The sequence below is a fragment of the Callospermophilus lateralis genome, chromosome 6 (genome assembly GCF_048772815.1).
Source record: "Callospermophilus lateralis isolate mCalLat2 chromosome 6, mCalLat2.hap1, whole genome shotgun sequence".
In the NCBI taxonomy this organism is placed as follows: Eukaryota; Metazoa; Chordata; class Mammalia; order Rodentia; family Sciuridae; genus Callospermophilus; species Callospermophilus lateralis.
Genome location: NC_135310.1, coordinates 161592399 through 161609248, shown reverse-complemented (window position 1 = coordinate 161609248; position 16850 = coordinate 161592399). Strand labels below are relative to the sequence as shown.

Here is a 16850-nt window from a genome sequence, read left to right as displayed (position 1 = left end):
GTCTCTTAGGCGAGAACTGTCCAATCCACCCGCAGCCGGTGATGAGGGGGCGGGCTTCCACAAACTTCTGTTCCCTTCGCGTCTGGAGCCCGCCATTTTTTCAATCTTTTTTAGGCTTTCTGTCCTGGATCCGGAGCCCAGGTTTCTGTGCTATGGAGAAGCTGGAAACAAACCACAGGGAGACCGCTGAGAACCCTGAAAGCCAGGAAATGGTAAGTGTGCCTTGTATCTTGAGACTAAGTAGGAAGGTGGCTTAAGGCTGACAGGAGTGGCAATGGTGGAAACTGGCAGTGGTGGCTAGGGACTCCTCCTGGTCCTCTCCAGAGTCTTGTGGCCACAGGTCTCTCTGTAGCAGCTTAGCCTTCACCTCCCTCATACTAGTCTAGTGAGGCTTACATCAGCAGTTGAAAACCTGGGCATTTTGTTTCATTATTGTATGGTGTTTTCAGCTTCATTCTTTTTTTTTTTTTTTTTTTACTTTCTGAAATGGAACCATTGTACATTGTACAAACCATCTACTGATGGAATAAAAAAGTGAAAAATTATACTGCTGTACCACACACCAAAGAAGAAAATCATTTAAGGGGGGGGGGGAATTAGGTAAAGGTGAAAAAAAGCTCTTTATACCTCTAACCAGGTCCTCGGCCATCATGAACATTCCAAACCATGACACCTTTTGATGATGGGAGGTCACCACCCCATTTGAATCCGTCATCAGCCTTCCAGGTTATGGGTGTAAGTGCGAGCACTTTGTGGAATGTGTAGCCACAGCTCCCCCACCTTCAAGTTTTGTGGGGGAGTTAAGTTTGCCCTGGGAGCCCTTTAGGCCATGGGGCCTGATGTCCATGGAAGGCAATCGCTTAGGATCCCCACCCCTGGCTCCGCCGGCTAAAAGGTCTTAGATTCCATGGTGGGGACCAGGGCGAGGGGTGCAGGGTGGGTGGGGAGCAGCAGCTCCGAGGAGCAGACTGCCTCAGGGAAGGAAGCACATTGGATTTCTGCAGTCTAACCATGCCACAGGGAAGGCCTTTCCGGCCAGCATGGAGTGCAGGGCTGCTGGTGCTCTGCCTGGCGTGGCCTTGGCGGGGCTTAGCTGGTCCCAACCGCTGGCCCATTCCTACCTTCAGGCACTTCAGAGGAAAACTAATGACAGCCTTGGTACCCTGGATATCCTCCACCAGGCCAGGTCCCCTGCCTGTCCAGAGAGGCCACGTGAGCAGAGGAGGCCTGGCTGCCTTCCTGTCTCCATGGATGCTGTTGGAGTCTCCTTCGGCTGTCTGGGTTGTAACCTCTCCGGTTTTCCAAAACAGAAATAAATATCCAGATTCATCTTTCATCAAAATGGAGCTTTGCTGCAAAGAAAAAACGTTACCCTAACTCTACAGGATCTGAAGGTAAAGCCGCCTTGAGATACCTTGAGAGGTGGCGCCTGGGGTCACTTCCATGCTGAGGTGCAGAACACAGTTCTCAGCAGAACTGACCGCCTGAGGGGCAAAAGTGATAAGTACAAGGATTTTTTTTTTTTTTTTAGGACAGAACCTTTCGGCATTGCTCACTTCAACATTACGATTTTTCAAGGTGTTTTTTTTTTTTTTCTTCCCTTATTTCAGGAGACATTTTACATGAGGTATTTGAAATTCAGGAACATTTTGATTCTTCTTGAAGTGCAGGAAATATATATGCTCCCTTAAAAACAACAACAACAACAACAAAAAAAAAAAAATAGGAGCTTCACCCTCAGAAACTCTTAGAAAATGGAACCTGGCAGACACTTCCCATGGTGGTCGGGAGAAAGATCCACATGTCAAAGTGGTACCTGAATATGCACCAATTAGCCCAAACACAAACAAAAACAAAAACCCCCAACAATACCCGAAGTCCTCCTCCCACCCCCCAGTAACACACAACTCAAAGGGAGTCAGACTCCAGTGCAGTAAAGAAAGCTGAGGAAAAGGTTTATGGTCTGAGGAGTCCATATGTTAATTAAGAGCAAACCAGGCCTCAAAACTCAATAGCTAGGCAGTTCATCCAAGGGGGCATCTCTGCTTTGAGTGGACCATCCCAGCGCAGACCGGTCACAGGGAGGGGAATTCAGTCCCTCCTTTCTGGAGGGTGTGCAAATCTTTCTAATTCCTTGTTGCCTTGATTCTGGCCTTTAAGGCCCAACCATCAAGGCCTGATTCCTGGTGGCATAAATGTCCTGGGAATGAGATTCCATCCAACTGTGGGCTCTGAGAGTCAGAACATTTTGCAGAAGTAAGTGGGTTTCCTCTGATTGCAATCTTGCCTCTGGGGGCTGGGGGAGGCCAAGGATGGGGGTGGGGGGGCTGGTCAGAGGGCAGCAGGTTTCTATGGATTTGAAATCCAAGCAACATCCCGTGAGAAAGTTCAGCACCAGTTGCTCCCGCTGCCTGCTCCCACTTCCTGGCCCTGCTATCCTCTTAAGGAGACAAACACGCAATCAGCCAGAGAAGCCACTTGGTCTTCGAAGGTCCAGGAGGAAGCAGTGACAGAGGTGGTGGTGACAGTAGGGGCAAGAGGGTGGAAGTGCCAGAAAAATCCAAGGGCTTTGCATGTCCATCTGGGCTGCTGGGAACTTGGAAATACCCAGCCCCCAAGGCCCTGAGGAGGTAAGGGCATGGTCTGGACCCGAGGAGGCCAGCCCTTGAGGACTGGGCCCTGGCACCTATAATTCCTGGAGTCCTGGAGGCTGGTGCCAACCCCACCCAGGGCTCAGAGGGGGCCCAAGTCCCCCTTTCCAAAACTGGGCCAGCTGAGGAGTGTCTACTGTCCTGCAGCTCCAGCCTGCCCACTCCACAGCAGTCCTGGGCAGGAAGGAGCAGGGCCAGGAAGGTGGTGGCCGCTGCCTCATCCAGACTTAGAGGGCACTTTGTAAAGGGAGATGCAAAACAACCAGGAAATGCCAGAGGTCACCTCAAGGGCACAAGGCACAAAAAAAGAAAGTGGAAGGAATTGGTAGAACAGTGAAAAGCCCCCGACAGAAAAGCGAATTCCTGATGGGTGCCACCCTCCAATAGCTGATATCAATAAATAGAGAAGTGGGGGGGAAACAGCAGCAACACCAATGTGATCTTGGCTTCCGAGACAGTGTGGACGCTCCTGAGCGCTCAGCCCCCCTCCCAGGACAGCTGCTTCGGGGTTCGGGTGTTTCGCTTCACCCCAGAGTTCTTCAGTATCTGAGAAGTTCGCCGTTCTGGGTTTTCTTGGATTTGCACTTGGTAAACTTGAAACGTTAGGAGTCCTGTTCGCGCCCAAGAGGAATGGCGCTCACAGCGCTTTCTAGGGTGAGCCGGAGGAGCGAGCTCGCCTGCGTCTATGTCTCTTCCCGAGTTCTGTTGAGAGGCTCCAGCTTCATCTGTTTAGAGGGTGGCACTCCTTCCAAGTCCTGAGAGATCGAGGACATCTCCGCCACCAGCCTACTTTCTCTGAACTGCTCCTCGAGTTTCCATCCAAGCCTGAGTTCTGCTCATCAGAAGCGTCTTGGGCCCCAGGGTGCTCCTTCCGTCAGCTGTGCCTGGTCCCTGGGACCTCCGCGCCGTCGCTGGGCATGTGGGGTTGGGCTCTGGTGCTGCTGTTCCCCTGTGGGATGCGGGAGGCATCTGCTAGGGAGCTCTGGCTGCTGTTATCCTCGTGCATGTCCATCCTCCGGGGAGGAGCTCTTCTCTGGGGTGGTGACCTCGGAGCCACACTTCTCGTCTTGGCCTTTTTTCTTATTCTTGTTTTTATCATCAACTTTTGGCTCTGTCACAGGGACCCATTTGTAGATTCGTAGGGACGTGTCACCAACAGTCACCCACTTCTCCCATTTGCGCACTTTCTCCATAGCCGCCATGACCCTCTTGACATCATCTTTGGTCTGGCTCCTGGTCTCGGCTGGAACCGACCTGCCCGACATGGTTCTGGCGGGGAGAGAGGCTGGTGGAGCGCGCCTGCCAGGTCCTGCGGCCACACTCGCGCCTGCCTGCTCACTCATTCACACACAGACACACACACTCACACACATACACACACACACAAAGCCTGATGCCACCACGCACCAGGGCCCAGTGCCTTCAGCTTCTTTCTAAAGCCCTTTGCGGGCTTCCAAGTCCCAGGAGTCCAGCATGACTCCAGATTGCATAGTGAAGACTGAGATGATCATCAGGAGAACCCGAAATCCATTTATTTTACTCATGCATGAGAGAGGCTGCTGATTTTAGGGCTTGTTACACATGAGGGTTTGTTTGTTTTTTTGTTTGTTTGTTTATATATTTATTGTGTGTGTGTGTGTATGTGTGTGTGTGTTGTTTTCTTTTGGGTACCAGAAATTCAACTCAGAGGTGTTCATCCACTGATTCACATTCCCACCCCTTTTTAAAAAAATATTTTTATTTAGAGACAGGGTCCCTTTGAATTTCTTAGGGCCTCACAAATTTGATGATGCTGGCTTTTAACTCATTCTCTTCCAGAGTCGCGAGATTTTTAAATGTAGGGGAAGCAGTATCTCAAATCCAGAACAAACATCTGAAATCCAGAACTTCAGTTTAGCTCTCAATAGGTCTCAGAATAAAGCCCTAGTTTTCTAGCTCTCTGTTCACATATCCAAAACTAGGGTTCTCTGTTCACAGAGAATAAGTATAAAATAGAATAGATAGTGTAATGACCATGTAATGCGGTTGGTTAATGGGCCTCACTCAAACACACCTGGCCGCTAACTGGTGTTCTGCCCAAAACCATGAGTAAACTTCTAAGATGGCACATAAAAATGAATTTTTTTTTTTCTGATATCATTCCTCATACCACATGGTGGGCGTTCTTCTTGCTTAAATAGATTTTTTTTTCTTCAAAATTTATGAGACAAGCACCCAGATTCAATTGGCAAACTGAGAAATTTTGGTTCATCTCAAAACTCCACTTTCAGCATTATTAATCATTATTTTCCCATGTTTTATTTCAAATGTATGCGTCATTCTTAATGTTTTTCTTTAAGAACTGGAGGTCAGTTTTAAAATATTTTAATTTCTCATTCTGAGATTTTCACATGAGAAGAAAGCGGAATAAAATTAGGTGACATTAAAAAGAATGAATCTCTCCTAAATGAGGTTTATGTGTCCCATTTAAGAATTTTTAAAAACTGTAATGGATCATCAATTGAGGGTTTATTTATTTATTAATTTATTTGTTTGTTTATTTATTTATGGTCAGACCATTTTATTAAAATAACCCACAGATGGGGTTGGGGTTGTGGCTCAGTGATAAGAGCACTCACCTAGCACATGCAGGGTCCTGGGTTCGATCCTCAGCACCACATAAAAATAAGTAAATAAAACATGCCAAACATTTCAGGAAATTCTTTTCTTCTGGTGTGGCAGGAAAAAATAAAAGTGGGACTAACTTGAATTTAAATTACATGCAAGTTCAATCTCTCTTTCTCTCTCTCTCTCTCTCTCTCTCTCTCTCTCTCTCTCTCTCTCTCTCTCTTTCTGTATTGGGGACTGACCCCAGGGCCTCATGCTTAGAAGGCAAGCACTCTACAAGCTGAACTATTTACTCAGCCCCATTTTTTTGGGGGGGGGAGACCAGCAATTGAAGTCAGGGGCACTCTACCACTGATCTACATCCCTACCCCTATTTTGTATTTTACTTAGAGACAGGGTTTCACTGAGTTGCTTAGTGCCTCACCATTGATGAGACTGGTTTTGAATTCATGATCCTTATGTCTCAGTCTTGTAAACAGCTGATATTACAGGCATGCACCACCATGCCTGGCCAACTTCAATCTTAAGGGCTAAAGTACACAGCAAATTAGATCAAAGTCCATGTCAATATCTTGGTACTATATATATAAAGTTGTTGATAGACCTTATATTTTATTTACTTATATGTGGAGCTGAGAATTGATTCCAGTGCCTCACATGTGCCACACAAATGAGCTCCACTGAGCCCCAGCCCCAGCCCCCTAGTACATTTTTTATGGGGGATATTGGAGATTGAACTTACGAGCACTTGACTACTAAGACACATTCCCAGGCTTTTTGTTTTTTTTTTTTTACTTTATTTAGAGACAGGATGTCACTGAGTTTCTTAGCACCTTGATTCTGCTAAGGCTGACTTTGAAGTTTTGATACTTCTTCCTCAGCCTCTTCAGCAACTGGGATTACAGGCTTGCACCAACACACCCAGCCCCTGGTACATTTTTAATACCTGTTTTACGTAGATTTTAACCAGTAGCCTTAACTTTTTTTCTAATATATGTTTGATTTGAATCCATAACCCAGAAATCAGTGAAACAGAATCTATTTTTTTATCTCCAACACTGCTTTTGGTTATGACAGTATCTGAGTTAAGATTCCCCATTAAAGAATTGACTATGTCTTGTGTTCTCATTCTGACCTCCCATATGATCTAGTTCTGAGTTTTAGAATATCTGAAACAAGGTTCTCAGAGATTCCAAACTTTTTGGAGTATTTAGAAAACACCACTCTCTGAGTCTTGCCTTCTAGGGACCAGTTTGAATTTTAAGTGTGCAGCTTCTGAAGGGATGGACTAATTGGATGCTTTGCAGCTGGAAGGCATTTTCTGATATACTTTCTATCTAAAAGGTACTTTATTTGTTTCCTTTTATTAGATTCTGTAAATAAAGGTACAATAAAAATAGATGTGTGGCAATATATTTAGCAAAAGGATTTCAAATTTTTTACATATATACCCAGAGTTATTATTACTGGATTGAATTATTATTTATATCTTTTTATTTATTTAAATACTGGAGATTAACCCCAGGGCACTTTACCAGTGTGCTACATACCCAGTCTCCAACACTTTATTTATTTATGTATTTTTGAGAGAGGGTTTTACTGAGTTTCTTAGGACCTTGCCAAGTTCTTGAGGCTGGTCTTTAACTTGAGAATAAACCCCTAGTTTTCTACCTCTTATCCTCCTAACCCACTGGGAGTACAGGCATGTACGACCTTGCACTGCTACCCCAAATTATGACTAGTGGATTATGTGGCATTTTTATTTTGGGCTTTTAAAGAACCTTAACACTTTTATAAAAATATATTTATTAAATTTATATTGTCACTAACATTTTTACATTTTTGTGTACCCTGGAACCCCTATTAATTATGAGATATTTGCTTGGTTTTGTATGGTTTGGTGCTCAGTATTGAACCCAGGGGTGCATACCACTGAGATACATCCACATTCTTTTTTATGTTATATTTTGAGACAGGCTCTCATTAAGTTGATTGTAGTCTTGTTATGTTAATGAGGCTGCCTTTGAACTAATAATTCTCCTGTGTCATTTTTCATAGCTTCTAGAATTTCAGGCATATGCCACCATACATGACAATTTTAGATTTTTATAATAGCCATTCCAACAGTACTGCATAGGCTGCAGAAAATTAGTAGTAATTAATATTAATAATTTAATTCTCATACTTGTTAAAGTATGAAACATATACTTTGAAAGCTATGGCTATAGCAAGTGAAAAATACAGCCTAATTTCCTTTTAAAATTGGAAGCCATCTCATCACAAAGGCATGAAAAGTTAATTTCTGCTTCATTATAAATTACCATGATTTGTAAACTTGCTTGAAATGCCTACCAGTGCCTTGAACTCACCCATGTCTGGTTTCCCCTGATGAGATAACAACCCTCCCTGAAACTTTAGTGATGACTCATAAATTCTGGCTTTCCCTGACCAAATAACAACTCACTCTGAAACTTTAGTGGTGCATCATACATTCTGATGTTGTGATCTAAATTTACTCCCTAACTGCTAAACCATTTAGACCATTAACCTACTACATGCCTTTGTATTATGCTTGTCAAAACCCTGTTATCCGTGTAAGTTCTCAAGACACCCCGCTTTTGCAACTTTTTGTGCTATGAAACTGCAGTCCTAGAGAACTGGAGTGCTGTCTTCTTTTCCCATGGGTTTCAGGAGAGACTGTTATGCTCAAATGTGGGACCCCCAAAAGACCACCAGAGACCAAGATTGATGTAAGTACCAAAGAGGTTTTTATTGCAAGCTAGCTCAGTCCTCTACACACACAGCAACTGGTGGCTTAGAGGCCCTGAGCCCAGGGTTTGCAGCAGTTTTATAACTCTTTGGGGAAGGCAGGTACCCCACATGCATCATAGCATCTCTTAGCAAATCATCACACACCTTGGGAAAATCATAAACAACTCTAAAACATGATTAGCACATTCACTGGTGGGAACAGTGATTGGTTAGTACAAGATGGGGATTCATTTGAACTGATTGGCTTAGGCCATGAGGAGAGTATGTGCTGAACTATATGGTTTCCCAAAATGTTATCAACCACCATAAACTACTGGAAGGGTCATTTGGAATCCCAGGAATTTTCCCTGTCTCATGCTGATTGGTAGCTGCTAGTGGGTTGCTATGGGTCCCCACCTAGCCTGACTGAGTCAGGGACACCTGGCACAGCAGATCTCTCCTGTTATTTGTATATAAACAACTCAGCAGGTTGGGTATGAGCCTAGGAGTGCTCTGTGGGTCTTTGCAAGGACAAGAGTCATGCCCCCTTCCTTGGACAGTCTTTGCTCTGAGGTAGAGGTTGGTTTCTCACCTTGTACCTTATGTTTTTTTATGTATTTTTTTTTTTTTTAGTTGTAGCTGGACACAATACCTTTATTTCACTTATTTATTTTTATGTGGTACTGAGGATTGAACCCACGGTCTTGCACTTGAGAGGTGAGCACTCTACTGTTGAGCCACAATCCAGCCCCTTATGTGTTGTTTTTATTGGGCATTTTTACTTTAGGGGGTTTCTTCCCAGTTCAAAGTTCAATCTGTCACCTAAAAAGAACAGACATAAAAAAAATTAAATAAAATTTGATAGTTATTGTCATTATTTTATATTAATTCCTGAATAATATACAAGCATATATAATCCATAAACTGAAATGACCTTATATGTAAGTTTAAATGAAAATGTTCTGATGGTTGGGTTAGTTCCCACTTATGGAAAAAAACCTTGCCTTAAAATAACAGCAGCCTGGGGTACATTTCTCAGATTAAAAAAAAAAAAAAAAAAAAAAGCAGCACTCAACGACCTGAGATTCTAGCCCTTATTCATGCCTGAATTGGATAATATTCCCTGTCACTCAAAAAAAGGGCTCACTTCTCTCACATTCAATGTTCATGGTCTGTAGCTCCTTCTAATCAAGAGCATTTTGTGGGAACTGTCCAATCCTGTGTGTCATCAGGGAGGAGGAGGGTGGGCTTTCACTTCTTATCTCTGGAGTCTGCTGCGCCCCTCCCCTGACTCAGGCAATGGCAAGGCCCTACTGAGGTGGATGGCGCAAGGCATCCATCCTCTGGAGGAGCGCAGTATGTTTCTGGGAATGGGCTGATTTGCTTTTGTATTCCTTTAATAAGTATACTTGTGACTTCTCATATGACCATTAAGTATGAAGGAAAAAACATGACTTTCCCAATTAATGCAACTACTTCTAAAGAATAGATCTGTTAGCTCTAAATGCAATGATTCAGCTGGGGAGTGTAAATTGTTAATGTCTAGTGAAAAACTCCCTGTATTCCTATCAAGGAAGTTTTTGAGAAATTAAAATAAAATCTAGAGAAGAAAAATTAATGTTAAGAAGACAGATTAGTGCTTAGTACTGGGCAACTTGTTCTTGTTCCTGTGCACAATGGTTTGTGCTCTTACTCTTGTTTGATTAAAATTAATAACAAGTCAACCACTTGCCATAACCATGGCACCGGTTCCAGTCAGTTAGTCAAGAAAGAATAGTCAAGGTATAGGCCAATAGTTTAGGACATTTGTAACTATTATTAAAAGTTAACTAAACAGAAACAGCTCAAAGCAAAACGCAAACTGAAAGTACAAATGTTTGTTTATGCATAAGCCAAGATACATTCTTCTATTTTGATTGTAGCTAGGTAATATTTTGTTTCGTTGAATAATGATTCCTGTTTTGTAACCACAAAGTACTGTGAGCCTGCCAAAATGAAAAGTATATATGATCAACTTCACAAGTAAAGATTGGGATCAACACCTGCACTTTGGTGTCTGTGTTGTTTCTCCACCCCTCTTTTGCTGACTCCTCACCATCCATTCCTCTCCTGAGACCCCCTGTTGGAGCTGGTCTCTGACAGAAGTCCTCTATTTTTTCCATTTGAATCTCACACTTCAGAGTCACAGGTTGTTCTGCTGTGCAGGAACTGAGGATCCCAAGTAGCCCTACTCCTGAGAACCAGGCAATGATGAGTATGCATTGGCCTAGCAAGGGAGGCTGGGGCAGAAAGACTATTGGAACCACAAGACTGGCTGTGTTGAAAACAGGAACTAGCAGATTGGGACTCTGGGCAGTCTCTGGAGTCTGCAGGCTTAAGTCCTCCACTGGGCCACTATGTCCTCAGTCCTACTGGCCAGCCAGGTGGGGAACATGTCAATGGCAGAGACTCTTTGCTGCCTTCCTTATGCTCAAAGGGCATCCTCAGCACCTGCATAAAATACTAAGTGGCAGGGGTGTTCCTGCAGCCCAGATGCTGGAGATTGACAGGTGGAATAATTATCAAAATCAAATCTCCAAGGGCCATTTTCTGCAGGAGAGGAGCTGTCATTTTCGGGTACCTAATTTCCTCTTGGGCCAGCTAATTTTCATTTTGACTTTGTTTTATTTTTACTTTCTTCATTGTTATTATCTTGTTAAAGTTAGGTGAACTGAGGGATACTGTACTACTTAGCCATATCCTTGGTAGTGAAGCCAGATTTACAGATAAGTAGTTAGTGTAGTTAGGTAAATTGGGTCTAATATTCAATAAAATCAAGAATAAACACCATATTGAGAATGGAGTCCAGGAAAAGGGGAATTGAAAATGTCCCAAGGCCCTGAGCCCATCCCAAGGAAATTTTAATGAAGCAGCTCACAGCAAACATGGAGATGCTAATCCAAAAGCCCTTCCTGCCCAGATAACTCCTTCAGCCCACCTGTCCCCCACACTTTGGGCCTTCCCACCTACATTCCATCACTGCAAGATAACAGAACAAAGGACAGCAATGTCTAGCACAGTGTTTCTTTCTTCCATATTCATATAATTGGAGTACTACTTACTATTCCACTTTTTCAGAGTAGCCATTCTAACAGCTGTGCTCAAGCTGCAGAAGATCTTATAGTTGGCTGGTGCACTAAAATTCGGATGCAAGCTTTTTAGATTCCAGGGTGCCTTATGCTCACTGGAAAAAAATTGATGTACACCTATTTTAGAATTAAAGAGGGATCTGTGATTCTAATAATTTTTCTTCACTAATATTAGAGATTTTAGCTCATTACAATGTTTGCACACCAATGTGAAACCACTCCTTTTTGATCTAGGGAGATTAGCACCTGCACAGTTGCCAGTGCTTTCAATGCTTTGAGGTTTCAGATGTAGTCCATTGAATGTAAAAAGTTAATATCAGGACAAATTGCTTACAGAAAGAGTTGGTTAAGTCTGGTGTTATTACTGAAGTGAGCTGGGTGAGAGAGCTCAGGAAGTGCTAAACTGCCACTTTGGATCTTAGTGGTGGTCTGTATTTCCCTGTTAATTTTTTGGTACTGTCTAGATAAACGTTCAACTGTCAGCAACAGCTCTTTGCATTTTTAGAGAATGTTGGCAAACCCCTCTAAGGGATTAAAGGTTCCCTTAAGATTTAACACCTCTTCCACTCTGATCTAATGGAAAAAAGCTCATGGATCTTGCATGGCCTTAGAAAACCACTTACATTTTTTTCCCCCTGGAGTTGATACTCGTATACATCTTATTCCTTCCTCTGTGTGTACAGATAAATTAGCATTCAAACCTGGAATCTAAAAAGCTTGCATCAGAATTTTAGTACACCAGCCAACTATAAGATCTTCTGCAGCTTGAGCACAGCTGTTAGAATGGCTACTCTCAAAAAGTGGAAGAGTAAGTAGTACTCCAATTATGGATATGGAAGAAGGAAACACTGTGCTAGACTATAGGAAATTTAGAGTTAAATATGCTGTATTTCAAACCCAAATCAGTCTTCCTTTATTCCTATTAACACTGGATTTGGGCATTTTGTTCTAGTAATATGGCTTATTGCTCAAATCAGGATGATGCTCAAGTGCATTCTACTCATCTCTTGGTAGATTTTTTTTTTTTTTTTTCAGTTTTCCAATGTGTGTGCCTCTAATTCCTTTACAATTTTAAGAAGGACTGAAAACAGGAGTATATATTTATTTGGTGTATCCATTAATGGAGGGAGGTTTGTATTCTGCTTTTATTTTTATTTTATCTTTTTAAAAATTATCTTTCTTTATATCTGCTGTTTGGTGAATGCTTGTGTATAATTCCAGTGTTACAAACATTTTGCACACAAGTCCCTACTTGTGATCTGTGTCTCTTGTTCTAACATCTACTGAGGTTGGATTGTAGCATTCATTCACATTAATACTTTTATTGATATGTTTTGATTTATATACTTACAAGACTTAACAATAAAAATGATATTTGCATACATATGAATTACCCTATGTGATTTTCTGTATTGTGATTTCTTTATCTTAAAATTACTACACTATTGTAATATTATAACATGTATTAGTGTCAGGTATTGATCACTAGTACATTTGCTCTTATATATGAGAGAGTTCTTGGCTAATTTTATATACATTTAAATTTCCAGGAGAATTTTAGAAGTTTTTGTTTTGATTTCTTCTTTAACAAAAAGTAAATCATGGTAAAATTTTGACCAGTTATTATTATCAGTTAAATTAGGGAAAATGGTCATTTTTATCACAGTTTTCTTTGTAAATATGTTGAATATTTGAGTCTTTTATGTGCTTTTTCTGTATTTTTATTTTCTGAAATACTGCATATTCCTTTTTTAAATATACTTGCATATGAAATGCAATATTCATGTGACATCAGCATAAAACATACATGGTATTTTATACTGTTTGTCAAACTGGATGTAATACATCAAAAAAATTCTAGCTTCTAGAATTTACTATTTATAAAATTTAATAATTATTTCTTCCTCTTTAACCATGCCCCTTTGTTTCAACTCTGGAAGAATATGGCTGTATTCTCATATGTACAGTCGCTGTAATTTTAGTCTCTGTTTCTTGTGTGGGTGTATCATATACATTTGATTACAAAACAGTTTCTACAAATGGATAATAAAAGCTTAAATTTTTATTTTCCTCTTTTGTGAATGCATTTATTCCACATATTCATCAATACTATTTAATTCATCTATATGATGTGATTTTATTCAATGTTACCTAATTTATAAAGATTTTGAGTTTTAATGATTATTGAACACTTAGATATATCCTTTTTAAAGTGGCTCTTCAAGAATTTATTCTGCTTTTCTTTTGCAATGTTTTATTTTTTTCTTTCTTCTTATAAGTGTTTGATTATATGTGAGGAAATTAGTTTTTTTTTACCTTGTCACTTTTGCACCTTTTAATGTAATCATATGATGAATAGATTTTTTATATTAATATTTTATAATTTATAAGTTTAAACATATTGTATAATTTTGAAAACAGAAAACTATTTTTCTTTTCTTTTGTGATATTAGGGATTCAACCAAAGTGTCCTATTGCTGAGCATATCCTCAGCTCTCTTTTAAATTTTATTTTCAGATGGGTTTGCTCAATTTCTTCAGTTGGCCTTAAATTTTGAATTTCATGCCTTAGACTCCAGAATAGAAGATATTTCAGGTGTGAAACACCGTACACACCCTATCTTTTATATGTAAACTTTTGAGCTTTGTACTTTCTTACATATTTCAGTAATATTTATTAATAGCTTATATTCAGCATTTAATGTGTCAAAATAAGTTGTTATGTTTTATGAGTGAAGGGAATAAATAGCATTTTATTATCACACTGTTTTCCCAATATCCTAGCATCTTTCTTTGGAATGAATGCCATTTTTCCTCTTCCCTGCACTGTAATCTTCATTATGTATCAATGCCTAAATAACAAGAGACTTACCAAGAGTTTTATTGTTGTTGTTGTTTTCTGTAATTCCCACAATTATTTTATTATGAGGTCTACCCTGGTTGATTTAACTTCATAACATCAATCATGTGGCATCATGGTATTTTGGTCAGCAGTAGACTTTATGTACAACAGTGGATATAGCAAATGTCTTAGCCGTGTACTAGTCTGTACCATCTAGATTCTTGTCATTACACTCAGAGAATTGAAAAATTGCAGAATATTCATTGGATAAATTTTTCAGAGTGAATTTTCATCAAGTGAGAAATAATTATATATGCATATATTTGCAATTATGTATTATATAATTGACATAATTTTTATTTGTTGAATTTTCAAATTTGCTAGTGCTTTTTTTAATGGTATCTGCTTTTTTTGAAAATTTGTACTGAAGATTGAACCCAGGGGTGCTTAACATAAAGCCACATCCTCAGTCTTTTTTTTTTTAATATAGTTTATTTAGAGACAGAGTCTTGCTGAGTTGCTAAGTGCCTCATAAATTCTAAGACAATATTATATATAATATTGTCTTAGAAATTATGATCTTTTTTTCTTATCCTCCTCAGTTACTGGAACTGCAGTTGTCCATCACTAGACCTGGCCCATTTGCTTTTTAAAAGCACCAACATTGATATTGGTAACCCTCTCTGTGTTATGTTTCTCTTCAATAGCTTCTAATTTTGCTCTTTTGCTTAATATTGTTTTTACTTTTAGTTTATAAAATTTACTTTTCATTGGGATGGATGACTTGATAATAAATTCTTAATCATTTTATGGCTTACTAATTTTTTTCTGTATGTTTTATTTTCAACCTCAGGTTTAGATGAATTCCAATTATTGCAGCTGTATGAAGATCTAAGTGAAAGATAATAACCTGTATACATATTGTTAAAGTAATGAAACCACAATTTAACTCAATTTTTTGACTGCATTGTATATACCCAAATGATATAAAATCAGCATTCTACATTGACACAGCCACATTAATGTTTATAGCAGCACAATTCACAATAGCTAAGCTATAAAACCAACCATTCAATAATGAATGGATCCATTCAATAATGACAGGATAAAAAACCGTTCCTTATGTATACAATAAACTATTAATCAGCCAGAAAAAAGAACTACTTTATGATATTTGCTAGGAAATGGATGAATCTGGAGATTTTATGATAAAAAAGCAAACCATTTCTTTAAATCCAAAAGTTGAAAGTTATTGCTGATATGTAAAATCTAAAGTTCATAAAATGAAGAAGGGTAAGAAAAGAAGATCAGTAGATTGCACAATGGTAAAAAAAAAATGAATAAATAAATAATGATTAAATAAATAAATAAAAGGGAAGGGGATAAGAATATTAAGGATATATATATACCTGAGTGAATCCTACCATCATAGCCACCAATAAGAACAGGATTTTAATTAGGATAAGATATATTCCATGCTTGCTTCATACCCTAAAAATTGATTTTACTATCAGGTAGAACTAGGAAGAACCAATAAAATATAAAAAAAAAAAAAATTTATATTTGTTTGAAGAGCTATATGTATATTCTATTATAAACATCATACAATATATACATCAATCAAAGTTTATATATATATATATATATATATATATATATATATATATATATATATATATAGATAGTATGTGAAAAAATGTTAAAATTATAAAAAGGAAAATCCAAACAGGATTGTTGTTGCTATTTTGTATATTAATAACATACACAAATACCATAAAATGTTTGAACTTAAATTCACTATTAAATAGTTCCATTAAGTGGTCTGTCTACCTTGTTACATTTCAAAATTTTTCTTATACCATTGGTATTGAAATTATTAGAGATCTCACTGCATATTAAGAACAGCCAGCTTTATCAGAGAAATAACAAATAAGATTTTACACTTTAGTAAATGTCTGATTAGTGGTTGTACAATTAGAATTTGAGGATTCCCTTTCTTAATTATTATAATTTTCTTATCTGAACAGTATGTATAATTTAGATCATGATATAAAAATTATAAAATATATATTTTTGTGGTAATGCCTGAGTTTTATGTTGTGTTTCATAAATGTGGAGTATATATACTTTTTTGAACTTAAATCACTTTTTCTGCAGAAGTAGATAATGGTATCTTTGTGTTCCTAAACACCACCTACATGATAGTCTACTAACTCTCATTTCAACTTAACTCTCATTTCAACTTCATTGACATTACTGAATGTGCAAATATTCATGTGGTCAATGTGTTTATTTATTTACCTATTCTTATTTCAGGTACTGTTAACATTCAGGGATATAGCCATTGATTTTACTGAAGAGGAGTGGGAATGCCTTCAACCTGCTCAGAAAAACTTATATAAAAATGTGATGTTAGAGAACTATAGAAACTTTGCCTTCCTGGGTAAGTTTAATTTCCTTTTAAATATTTTAATTACTAATTATTATTTAATTTACTTCTGTTGTGTCTTCTGGGAACTTCTCTGTAAGAATGAGTTTCAGATTTGTGTTTCAAAGAAAAAGGGCATTTTTCATAGAGATATTTTACTCTTTAATATATATTATTTTATTCTTTAATCTCTCTCTTTCTTGGTGTGTTATACATCCTTCACTTTAGATAAGTAGTACCTAACATAATTTAGTGATGTAAACTATTGTAGCCTAGACATAGCAGGGGCACAGTTGAGATGTTCAAATGGAGAAAACCAAACTAAAAAATGTTGACAGAGTAGTTATTCAGCAGAAAAAATTTTCAGAAGCTTATGTTTATTTCTTTTTATTGTAATCATTGAACACATACTGCCCTATATTTATTACATTTTCAAATTCTTTG

General features: G+C 38.7%; 1 protein-coding gene and 1 pseudogene across 1 annotated transcript in view; one reads left to right on the top strand and one right to left on the bottom strand.

Annotated features, from left to right (window-relative positions):
• LOC143401644 (uncharacterized) overlaps nucleotides 1–16850 on the top strand; it is a 742139-nt gene that overhangs the window by 310451 nt on the left and 414838 nt on the right. The window contains exon 6 of the mRNA XM_076859301.2: nucleotides 6784–6795. Within this exon, the coding sequence (XP_076715416.2) occupies nucleotides 6784–6795 (12 nt within the window). The remainder of the gene's footprint in view (nucleotides 1–6783; nucleotides 6796–16850) is intronic.
• On the bottom strand, nucleotides 3335–3916 carry LOC143401706 (B-cell CLL/lymphoma 7 protein family member A pseudogene; annotated as a pseudogene).